The 12,029-nt window shown below is 46.9% G+C and overlaps 1 protein-coding gene across 2 annotated transcripts; it reads right to left on the bottom strand.

Annotated features, from left to right (window-relative positions):
• Positions 1-533: 533 nt before the first annotated feature.
• ITFG2 (integrin alpha FG-GAP repeat containing 2) lies at positions 534-11,577 on the bottom strand. Of its 2 annotated transcripts, none has more exons than XM_027677667.1 (12): positions 11,425-11,577; positions 9,928-10,023; positions 9,443-9,484; positions 8,419-8,590; positions 7,963-8,102; positions 7,384-7,532; positions 6,174-6,268; positions 4,336-4,389; positions 3,774-3,865; positions 3,138-3,255; positions 2,377-2,550; positions 534-2,222 (listed from the first exon to the last, which is right to left on the bottom strand). In XM_027677667.1, the coding sequence occupies exons 1-12, from the start codon at positions 11,518-11,520 to the stop codon at positions 2,074-2,076; spliced, it is 1,377 nt and encodes a 458-aa protein (XP_027533468.1). In that variant the 5' UTR covers positions 11,521-11,577; the 3' UTR covers positions 534-2,073. The 2 variants fall into 2 exon arrangements, with proteins under 2 accessions (XP_027533468.1, XP_027533467.1); XM_027677666.1 differs by lacking the exon at positions 11,425-11,577 and adding an exon at positions 11,021-11,263.
• Positions 11,578-12,029: the final 452 nt, after the last annotated feature.

Here is a 12,029-nt window from a genome sequence, read left to right as displayed (position 1 = left end):
CTGAGAAGCAAGTAAGCTGATACAGAGTAGGTCATACCCTTTCACTGCTCCACATTTCAACTCTCCCTACTGCCAAACACAGAGGACAGCATTTGTCCTCTATAGAGCTTATATAAATCTACAGATGGAAACTGCAAAGAAAAGCTATTGCTTATTATGTAAAGATCCTGCCCTTCTACCACGTAGGGCTACTCCAACAACAGTCATTTCGATCCAAGGGCAAGACACTCCTTTCCTCTATACAAAGTATTTTCTCCCAATTAGGGCTGCCCTTTGCAGAGTATAGCACAGCAGGTTTTCAACTGCCTGCAAGATCTTTAAATGCTACCATTTGCTACAGATCACTAAATTATGTCTGCTCTGACTCAAGCTGCCATAAAGGTGAAGAAGGGACAGCTCCCTCCATTGCAAATGTCCAGTAAAACATCACTCAAGTGAGAGGAGACAATAGATGCAAACCAGCAGGTGAGCCTGCCACCCCTACTGATGCCTTAAGATCACTAGGGAGCAAAAAATTACTCACCAGGCAATTATTAGTAGAGAAAGGATAGAGAGTAGATTTTTTAATGAAGGCCTTCAACCACGGGGAGTACAGAGATGTGCCACATGTCCAGGGGTTCCACTATTTATGGTATCATCCATCCAATCCCAGATCTATCCGCCACCTAGATCCTCCCCAGTTCTGCTCCCGGCACGCCTCTCTGGAAATTGAATTAGGGGTCCTGAGACCCCTTCTTCCTCATCTTCCTCTTCTTCACAACACGTACAGTCTTTTGGAGCTCTTCCAAGGTTAAGGATTTGAAGGTTCCTTTGACTACGGTGTACCTTGTTGCTCAAGCCATGGCGCAAATGTTCTTGAACAGAATGAAGGCCTGCCTTGAGAGAAGTCTAAACAAACTTTAAAGAATTTAGAAAGTTTGATATGAAATGGGGTAATAGCGTTGGGTAAATGTAAACTACTGTGCTAAAGAGTGACAAAGTATACAGCTACATTAAAATCTACATTTACTACACAACTACTTCTAAAATCTACAAAAAGCTAAAAATCAAAAAAATCCATAGGCATCACTATCCTAATAAGCTAAGTTAAGCAAGGGGCAAGCAAGATAGGGAAAAGCACAACATCAGCAGCATGTGTAAAGGTTTGTGCCTGGGCCTTTGCATATGAGCAGCCTTGGTGAGCAATGCCCTTTACCAGACTCCTCAAGCCAGCCAGCGGAACTTCACCTCCAGTCCACCTCTTTCAGTTGTGTAGGACTCAAAACAGCATGACATTCTCCACAATAAGAGGCAAGCGTGGCATATTTATTGTAGAATGGCCAGGCTCTCACAGCACCACAGTTCCGTGGTTAAGTCAGATTCCTCTTACTATCCACTTCACAACTGCTTTGTTAAGTCACAGCCTTCTCTGGGATCACCCTGCCCAAGATGGAGACAAGCAATGCCTCTCGAGTACAGATGGGGTTTGCTGGAGCTGTTACCTTTCCAAACATTATTAGTGCAAGTTATGGTTCTTCTCACACCTGTCTCCAGCTTCTCAGGACAGGAAGTGATTTGTGAGAAACTGCTTGCTAGAACAGCAGCAGCAAAGCAAAGGCAATCGATGCACAGGTGTACTTTAACACACACCGAAGTGTGAGAGAAGGCCCTTGCCTGCTCCTTATTCAACCTCTCCATCTGCAATTCCTGCACTGTAATCCTGCTGAGAATTCAGAAGTAATCACTGGAGCCAGAATGGAGACTGAACTCAGCTATTCTCTCCATCCATGTCCTCAGTGCTTCTTCAGAGTGACCCATAAAGCACTTCAGCGAGTAAAGAATATGGAAACTGGCAACGGAAGGCCAATAAGCAAGACCCTTGACTCTTTCTGTTCTGGCAGCTCTCTCTGCTAACAGAAAATGAACCCACCACCTACACTCAAGCCTACAAGCCAAGAATATCCCTCCACAGCCTGTACACCCTTTCCTGTTTGGAACTTTTGACAGAGATAGCAAAAGAATAGTCATCTTCATTCGATGCCCCATTGCAGCTGCAGAAGAGCCTGTGCTGGTGGTCAGACTCCATGTGACTTGTTATAAGGGATCCTGGATGACAATGCAGTGGGCAGAGGAATCTGTTCCAGCAGGATCCTGACACTGCGAAGGGCTGCTCAGATGATATTTCTCAGGAAAATAGAGGGTTTTGTGAATCAGATTTCTGACGGCAGAAACATCGTTTTTATCTATGGGAAAGAGAGAAAAACAGTTGTTAGGGATTCTCAACAGGCACTATGAAAGCCTCTTCCGTAAAAAATACCTGGAACTCTAGTTCCCAGCACATCACCTGCCAGCAGCCATTCTTCTCTTCCTGTACACCCTCCACTCTTTTGCGCTCACCTACACCCAGCTGCTGCAGGAGATTTGCAAACTCTGGGTCACCCTCCAGGATTTTCAACAGGTTGGTGGACTCCATTCTCTCCAGTTGCACATCCCAGTAGATGTAGATCTTCTGGCTGAAGCTGACATAAACCAGGCAGGGACTGTTGCTTCCTCCTTTGCATGCATAGAGGCCTGCAGAAAGCAGAAGTGTGGAGATCTGACTACTTCCAAAAGGACAGTGAAAGCAAATAGGTAATGTCTCATGATGAGGTACCAAAGCTGTTAGCAGAAAACAGCAAGAACCTGAGCAGAGACATGGGCTTGGATATACAAAATCCCTTTGAGACAATCCAAGAAAGTGTCTCTAAACTGCAGGAAGCTTGGGGATTTGCAAGCTGCTTCCTGCAGGTCTGAGAGAGGGGACTGAGCAAAACCAAGGCTCGGGCTGTTTCCATGGGGCTCCTTATCTCTACTTGAGAACAGCTTAGAAGTCTGCAAATTCAAAAAGCAGTGGGGAAGACAAGAGACTCCTGTAGCACTCCCAAAAAGAACAGGAAAAAAAACGCAAACCATCAAAGAAAAACCTCAGCATCACCTCCTCTCACCCCTACTTTTCCCAGATGCCACCAGAGGAAAGACTAGCTGGGCCTTCTGCAGTACACACAGAGGGAGATTATTCTCCACAGCAGACAGACAAAGGATTCCAGGTCTCCTAGACAGGACTAGTAGCTTTGAGGGAAAAATGCTGTGAGGGCTGGCTTTGCAGTCAGGTTCCCCACCTGCACAGAACGCACTGACATTCTCTTCTGCTTGAAACCTGGCAACAGTCCGATTGTGGTCAATGATGTATGTCTGACCATCCCACGCACAGGCAATCACCTCCTCGTGCCCATTGCCCTGCAGGAACCAGAAGACTGCATATTAGCAAGACATCACCTATTCCCAGGGACAGTCAAGAATCTTTCTTGCTTGTTCAGACAGAACACTAATGTTTGAACAAAATGTCACTTTTGGACATCATGTCCAGACATTTTGCAGTTTGAGATCCTCTCTTCTCTATAGCAATCATAAGAGCAAATCATAAGAGTCAGTAGACAATCAGGGTATTAGGAGTGTGCAACACCATTCAACTTTGCAATAAGATAAAAGAGTGGTTGGGGAAAAAAATTTATGAATGGATTAATGGAAACTAGGTTCAGTAGGTCTAACTGGCAAGCACAGCTCAACCTGTTGCAGGTGGACAGACTGACATGAGTGCAGAATATACCACCAGAGTCAGAGCACTCTGTGTCATCTTGAGATAATCCCAGCCCTTTTCAGCTGAGTCAGACTCACTCTGCCCTTCCTAAATCCATATATACAAAGTCATGTTAAGTTTTTGTCTTCATCCCTCCCAGCCCTATTCAGATACTCACCGTAACATCCAGCTTTTCCAGAGCAAACAGCTGGTGATCAACCTGAACAGACCAGAGCAGCTTGTCTGCTCCCTCCATGAGTTTCAATGTCCCTGAAGGAAGAAAAAAAATACTGTCTTGAAAACATTAAAAGGGAGCAATATGTTTGCTTATGCTGGGCCCTGCACACTCCTTCAACACTCAGGGTTGCTGAGAGTTGGCTGCTAACAGCATAGGCATGGTCTCTTGGCTGCTGAATCCATAGCGGACACTTAACTCCACTTACCATTTTTCTATTATCCAGATATACTGTGACAGTACTGGGCAGGGGGGACCAGCCACGAGAGTGGAACATAAACATGAGTCTGTCTTCATAGAGGCCTCCACGTCTTCATAAAAAATATGTCAGCAGAAGGAGTCTTTGGGTCAAATTCTCTTGCCTGACCCAGGAAGGGCTTCTGAAGCCCTGTTTCACCTTCTTTCAAAAAATCAAAAGCACTGAGCCCCTGGTTCCCTGCTTTGAATTAGTGTCAGGCCTTGTCCAGCCCACAGGCCTTTCTTCCAGGACAGTGGTAGGACTTACCATCCAGAGTACAGAGGGCAAAGAGACCTGAGCCACTATTCTCACTGGAGCCACCTGTAAGTGCAAAAGAAAATTGCTAGAGTTGATGCCATTTTATAAGTGTTGTCCCCTCTTTCTCCTGAAAACAATAAAAAAGATGCAGAACAAGCTGATCCATCCTGCCTTCTTTTTTTGCCCAGTTGTGTGCAGGACAGCACTGACAAATGTGACTAATTAAGTCTCAAGAGGAGACTCCCCTGACCACTGGGCTGCTTTGGCCCTTCAGTAAACCTCTGCCTAGCTACCAGTCAGCAAAGACATGCAAAGTCAAGTTTTAAAAGTGATATCACACTTGGAGAGAGAGAGAGGACTGGAGCTGTGTTCAACTAAAGCTGCATTTAATCCTTTCAGTGACAATGTAGGAGAGACACTGGCTCCCTGAGGTCTGCAGGAACCCAGGAAACCTGGCAATTGGGGACAAGTCAACAGAGCTGAAAGCAAATAGGCAGTTTCCCCAGAATAACCTAAATGCAAGCCTACCTCCACTGCCCACAGACAGCTCCAAGCTACAGACCCCTGCACACTCCCGAGTTACGCAGATCAGCTTAAAGCAAAGTCAGCTGGTTGAGTGCTCAATTGCCTCTTGTTGCTCATTCACCCAGACAGGCTCAAATCCAAAAGATCTGCAGTGTCCCCCTTACAAACTAGTCAGCATTGCACTCCTCAGCTGTTTCCTTATTGATGGTCCAGCATCAGTGGGCTTTTTTACAACCTTCTCTTCATCCCTTTTACTGTGTGCCTTCTTTTTTCACAGACATCTCTCAATAGATGCAAGGCTTCACATGCAGTGAAATAATTGATTTCATGCTCTGTTGATCATGTTGCTCACAGCAGCATCAGAGATGCTGAAAACATGACAAGCTCAGGAATCAGGGAGGAAAGGTACTCTGAGGAAGGGGAAGGGGGTGGGGTTCAGTGGACTGCTCTTCTCCCAAGCTCTAATTACCTTGGACAACCTAAATAATTCTCAGACAGCACTGCAGGGGGCAATACTTGCACAGAAAACAAGAGAAAGTGATCTCCACTCGGAGTTTTCTGCTTGCACACACACTCCAGCGGGGAGTGAAAACTGCCTACTCTCCATAGGTACCAAGAGAGGGTTTAGCAAGTGCACCAGGCACAGGTCAGAGCACAAAGCAGTTACACAAGGGAAGCAGTGGCAGTGCGTAAGAAAAGTCTGGACACAACAGCAGTGTGTCGGGGCTGAGAGAAGCCAGCAACTGCGGAGAATTTAGATACAACTGCTGAACAGAACACAGTGGAAGGGGACAGAAGACAATGATATGGAATATGGAAGCAGCTCTGGAGAGGTTGGGACTGCATAGGAGAAGGAAGAGCAGCATGTAGCTGCCAGGTATTAAGATTCAAATGCTAAAAAGTAGTAACAGATGAGACTGTGGGAAGGAACAGATGCATCTTGGGAATAAGAAGAAGGCATAAGCTGCAGTCATGCAAAAGCAAAGATCAAGGACATCTGCAGGAGCACCACATGGCAGCCATTCAGATGGACTAAATGCAGGTCAGCAGAGGCTGCAGAGAAACTGTTGTGCTAGGCAAAGAACAAGCACTACCTAGGAAAGGACAAAGGCTATAAAAAGCTCACATGCAAAAATCCAACTGTCTTTCTTTGGGAGCCAGTTAAGATAAATCAAGATCCCTCTGCTCTTGCAGCTGCCTCCCACAGTTATTTTTCAACCACAGGAAATCCAATTTCTTCTTGGACTAATGTACTGAAAAACTGCCCCCTGAAAATCAGGGGCAACTGTTGGGCCACAGACACCAAGCTGATAATCTCTCACCTCGGGCAATGCTACCAATTAGATGAGTGGAGACATTCTTGTTGTGAATCCGTCCAGATGTTTGGTGTAGAATAACATCTCGAACAGGGGCCTCACTAGGGAAAAGAGAAAGACATCAGGGACAGGTTAGGGAACCACACCTGAGTCTGTGCCACAACAATCTCAAGAGCAGCGTACTCCAAAGCTCCACAAATCCAGACACTGACAGAGCTCCTGAAGAGGTTAGCCCTTTAATGGTAAAGGCTAAGTAAAAGGATATGTGCCACCCCAGGTACAAAAGAAACTCAGAACTGTTTAAAAATCCAAAATAAGAATGATTTTATGCATCAAAAAAAATGGAAAGAGCTCAAAAAAAAAAAGTCTAAGGTATGTGTTCCAATGAAAGAGGAAAAAAAGAAAATTTTTATTATTACTCACATAAACCTGGCTGCTTTTCACTCAAGAAGCATCTGCCCAGGGTTCAATAAGTTTGTGAGTGACCACATCTGGGCCTGGCTTCTGGCTAGGAGGCTACCATTCCACTGAGGTCTTTAAGACATCAAGGAGACTTGCCTAGCTCCCCTCCTGCTGCAGTTTTTTGTCTGCCTTCAAGTCTTACAGAACACCACAGAAGCACCTCAATTCCCCACAAGGATCCTTTCAGCACCAAGACAATAACAAACACCTCACTACCATTCTGATTGCTCTGTTGTGATTTATAGCACTGGCTGCCAGGGGTCTCATTAGGACAGCCTCTAATTACCTCACCTGGAAAAAAACCCAAGAAAAAGAAGCTAAAATTTCATTCTGGGCTTCAGACTAATTTGGCTTGGCCCAGCCTTTCAGTTGTTACCCTTCCCACCATTAGATAGGTCACTGGATTGCATACTACCCTTTCTGTGGAGATCAAGATCACTCATTTCCCTGCCTTAGCTCCCAGTAACCCCCTCCTCAGTGATCTCATTTTGTCACTCTCCTTGCCCAACCCAAAAGAGTGGAATACAACAGAAGCAGTAGTACTCATCTTTGTGACATACATGAAGAGTGTTCATGGAAGCTCTGGTGCAGGTGGGCTTAAGTGATGAGCTGCCAGCAGTACAGCAGGACACTGAAGCAAGGACAGTGACAGCACTCACCCCCTCGCAACAGCTGTGTGGTGGCACCCCCTTGTGACGGGCCTCCACAGCAGCATTTCCTCATGTACCCTGCAGGAACACCCCTCACCCCTCACCTGCTTGAAGCAGAGCCATCCCTTCCTGCAGATGTGTCCCGGTGCTCCGTGTCCCAGGTGCACAGCAGGATGGCATAACCACAGCCTGGCTGCGACACCATCAGCTCTGGGGAGCCATCAGGGCCCAGGTTCACAGAGAGGCTGTCCACCTACACTGGCAGAGACAAAACACTGCCAGAGTATTTTTCAGAACTTTAAACATCTCTGAAAAGTTTACAGTGCTCCTTGAACCTAAATCTGGATATGGCAAATCTTCTGACAGAGCTGAGCAGGAGCTGAACAAATTCAGCTAGAAGCAAAATGTCCAAGTTCAGTAAAAGGTTGTTTCCCTACCAAAAACCACTTGTAGAACAACACTAGTACTTTCCACTAATGCTCTCTAGTTGGGCGAGAGCAACTGTTTCCTAGACCAACCCAGCAGCTGTTCCACATAGACAACCATTGGGCAAATCTCCTTTCAAGCCATCAATGTGACAATTGTTTTGTTCATATGACTGAGATTTCATACTTCTTCCCTTGGAAGAGCCACCTCTTGAAGACTGTATGACAAGTACTGCTCTGAACATTCTTTTTTCTTACCTGACCTTCTAGCAGCCATTTCTTCAACAGGAGCAGCTGCCCAGAGACATGGTCTGAATTCTCTGATGAGTCCTCCCAGCGGAAGGCACGCACCACCCTGTCAGTGTAACCCACCACCAACTCACACTTCCCATCTCCATCTGCAGGGAATAGAAGAGGATAGATGGACTCTGTCAGGCTTTCATAGCCCCAAGAACCCCAGCATTCAGAAACCACTGTGCTGGTTCCTATCGGCAGCATCCCTGAGGATCCCAATCCTGTAATGAAAACTCGCACTTCAGAAAGATTTCTGAAGTTCTTGCCTCTTTTCTCCATGACTTGGCTGTAGTTTCCTAGAGTTATCTTTTTTCAGCAAGATAGTAATTTCCTTCTGCAACTTCCCCACAGTTTCTCTCCCCTCCTGCCCCACAAACAAACACCCTCACCCTGCACTCCCACACCAGCTTTGTGGCTTACCAATGTCATTGATCAGCATGACCTTGGTGTTGGCAGGAATGTGCTGCTTGAACACTGGGTTCTGCTCTTCTGCTGCTGCCAACTCATGGTGGCCTGAAGCATCTGGGTGTTTTGGAGAAGTCAGGTCAAAAAGATGAAACCAGCCTTCTGCACTCACTGCCACCACAAAATTCTATAAGGAAAGAAAAAAACTTTTTTATTCTTCCTCTTTTATAAACTGCAGAAACTGTCTCATGGCATGGCAAGGGAAGATATAAGGGTAAATCCATCAAGATCAATGACTGCTACAGAAGGAATAGGAGGTTTTTGGCTAGCATACAAACTACTCAGGTACTGGAAGGGTCAAAACTTCCTGTTCATCTTTGTCAGACTGCGCTATCAAGCTGATGTGTGCATGTAATCCTCAAACAATGTGTGGCTTTCTCAATGCTCATGTCAGCTCTGCTCCCCACTAGGGCAAACAGAGCAACAGTATTTTGGGCATGGTACCTAAACTGGGACCTTCAGACTCACTGGTCCTGGCTTAATCCCCAGAAACAGCAATCCAACAAAAGGAGTCATATTAGAGCCAGTGGAATTTGCTTGGGAGTCCAGACTATTCTGTGTCTCAGTCTTCCTTAGATGACCTTAAATGCACACAGCCAAGCGGCAGAAGGGTCTTGGCCCACAACAGGCATCAGCACAAGCAGACCAAAAGCCACTGAGCAACAGGAGCAACTCTCAAACCACCAAAGCCTTGTGGTGCTCACACAGAGGCACATGGAAATCAGTAGTGCTCTCTGAATATAGGATTTCCTTGCTCACTAAAACCTGCATATGACTCACAGAAAGATACCAATTACACATAAACAGAAGAACAGTTTAAAAACAGTAGTGCTAAAACTCTTTGAACAAGGGCAGATCCTAGTGTGAAAGCACCAGCAATCTGTCCTCCTCCACACTCAGTACATGACATGACCCTGATCTCCTAAGCACTTCCCACATGACCTACAGACACAGTTGGGAAGAGTTTGGTTCCTCTCACCTTTCCTTTATTGCATACATCTCCCACACCAACACACGTGAGCTGCAAAAGACAAGAAGGCCATACATGAGAGAAGGCAACAAAAACCAGCACTTTGGGCTAAGCCTCTGCCCTACCACTCCTCTCTCATAAAGCATCTCTTGAACTCTAAACAGCCTTTTAAGGGACAAGAAGAGCAGAGTCAGGAACAGAAACACATCTGTCACACAACTGGTCAGAGCCCTGGGTCAAAATCCACAGCACATAGAGCAGGGTCAAGGTGGGACAGAAGTCCAGTTCCTGTGTTTATTCAGGTCATTAACTTCCAGCCCATGGGGCCAGCCGTGGGCAAAAGCAGGGTCTTGCATAACTACATGAAAGGCATCAGATCCAGGTCAGGCCCGCCATTCCCCTCTGCCCTACTTATTCCTAGGCTATGGACAAGGACAGTTGGCTGCACATACACCAAAAGGCCCAACCATTTAGAAATTTTGTTGAGAACTGACCATTCCTTGGCAAGATCGCACAGCCCAGGGTTTGCTGTCATCATTCTTGTAAACGTAGAGTTTTCCATTGGTGTCTCCCACCACTAGTTCATTCAGCTGTACAAGAGAACTGGGTTATTAGGAAGAAGTCCACAATAACAGTAACAATATTCCCATAGAACAATCAGAACTCACATCTAAAAAGCACTCAGTGGGAAGAAGCAGCAAAACAAAACAAGAGTTAAAGGGACAGTCTTGAATCAATAGGGAAAGTCTGGGAAAAGATAAAAGCCCTAGTTTTACTCTTGCAGATAGAAGAGATAGAGTGTCTCCTTAGAGCAACATCACATTACCTACTGCTTCTCTAGCCACTGTTTCAGGATTGTGACACTGACCATTTTAACATCCTGCTCTGCTAATTATCATCACCCCACCTTCCATCCTCCAACCTAGATTGACTTAAATTACCTGAGGAAGATGATGACAATGAGGAAAATGTAACCATCCGGAAAGAGGCTGCAAGAACACTTAACATAAGATTTACACTCAATGTTTAATCTCACTGATGAAGGGGCAAAGGTCTTTCGGAATGGTGATTATTTCTTCAAAGCTGACTGCTAAAAATCACCAACCACCATTGCTGATGAGCCTACTCCCACTATCTCATCTCCTGCATCATGCCTCTGTGTATTAAAATTGAGTGCATTTCATAATTCCCAACACACCTAATCCCATATAACATAACTTCTTGTGGGAAAATTTGTTTAATTATCTACCTCATTGCTAGCCATGGCACTTTTAAGCATAAGGCCATAATAAAATTCGATTGTTGAGGAGAAGAAACAGTTTACATATACCTGGTTAAGCTAATCTCTTCCTAATTACAGACAAATCAGCCACATCAAAACTAACCATTTGTGGCGGCTGACAGCAACATTCCCAATGCACATCCATCCCTCATACAGTTTAAGATTAGACACTGAGACTTGGCTCTGCCCTGTTTGTGATCAGCTGCGCCCCAGCTAAGTGTTTCCCCACACCCTTATATCCCCACCACTGCGACAGCAGTGTCTCTCTTCGGGACCAAAAGTCAACCTCCCCTCTGGATATACACCATCCAGGCCCCACGCCAGGGGTGACCAGCACGTTTGACGGTGATGCGAGCCCCGACCAGCTGCAGCCCAGAACCACGGAAACATTCCCTTTGCAAGGGAACTCCAGCGGGCATTTGGACTCAAATCCTGCATCTCTGACACTGCTCAAGCTCCCTGTGTCCCTAAGCGCGGAAGCCCCGCCAGCCCCCTGGGGCCGCACCAGCCCCTCGGTCCTTCCCCTCAGCCCTATTTTGGCTTCCTGGGGCCGCTGCCCCTTGTCCCGCCTGCGCCATGTGGGAGCGCGGCCCGCGGGCCCGCTCGGGGCGCTGCCCAGCCGAGCTCCCTCGCCCCGCAAGCGCCGCGCGGCCCAAGCCCGGCCCCGCGCTCCGCCCGCAGCGCCTCCCGCCGCCCCCGCGCTCCGGACCGTGTCGTTGTCGGCGTCCCCCAGGCAGATGGCGTGCGGGAAGAGGCTGCCGGCGAAGTCCAGCGCCACGCACTGCACGTAGCTGACGGAGCGCATCCCGCTGCCCACGGGACCCCGCGCCGGGCCCGCCGCACCCGCAGGCACCGAGGGAGGCGGGAAGCGCAGGCGCGGGAGGGAATCACGGGAGCGCCGGGCGGAGCTCCCGGCAAAGACCTCTTGTTTCCTCTTCCGGAGACGACAGCGAGCTGGGACGCTTCTGTTACTCCAAAAATAGCGCACGGTTATTACAGGAACACCGCCCAGGATGAAGGGTTTATAAACCGAGAGAGACAGATGCGTGTGGTTTACAAAGTCAGTATCGTAATTGTTTATTTTAAGCATTTTTTTTCTATAAGGACATACATAACGAATAGTTTATATCTGAAGTTTACATGCATGACCTCACTGATAAACACTAGTATGCCATCTTCTGCTGGCAACTAGACCCATTTGTAACGACAGCACGGAACATCCTTTCAGCTGCCTGAGTAAAGCATGTTTAGTGTCCTTAGTAGGTTACATTCTTAAACATTTCATAGTTTGTTATGTAGTAACAATGAGGGCAA

The sequence above is a fragment of the Neopelma chrysocephalum genome, unplaced genomic scaffold (assembly GCF_003984885.1).
Source record: "Neopelma chrysocephalum unplaced genomic scaffold, ASM398488v2 Primary Assembly neopelma1_43, whole genome shotgun sequence".
Lineage (NCBI taxonomy): Eukaryota > Metazoa > Chordata > Aves > Passeriformes > Pipridae > Neopelma > Neopelma chrysocephalum.
The sequence above is the reverse complement of the archived record's forward strand: the minus strand, read 5'-3'. Positions and strand labels throughout refer to the sequence as shown.

Bases quoted from the DNA above. Each gene is read 5' to 3' on its own strand.
- ITFG2 (XM_027677666.1), bottom strand. From the start codon at position 11,134: ATGCCCGCTGGAGTTCCCTTGCAAAGGGAATGTTTCCGTGGTTCTGGG. The intron at 8,103-8,418 runs GTAAGCCACAAA...TATTCCCTGCAG, and splicing joins CATGCTGATCAATGACATTG to ATGGAGATGGGAAGTGTGAG. The intron at 3,256-3,773 runs GTGAGTATCTGA...TGGTTCCTGCAG, and splicing joins TGGAAAAGCTGGATGTTACG to GGCAATGGGCACGAGGAGGT.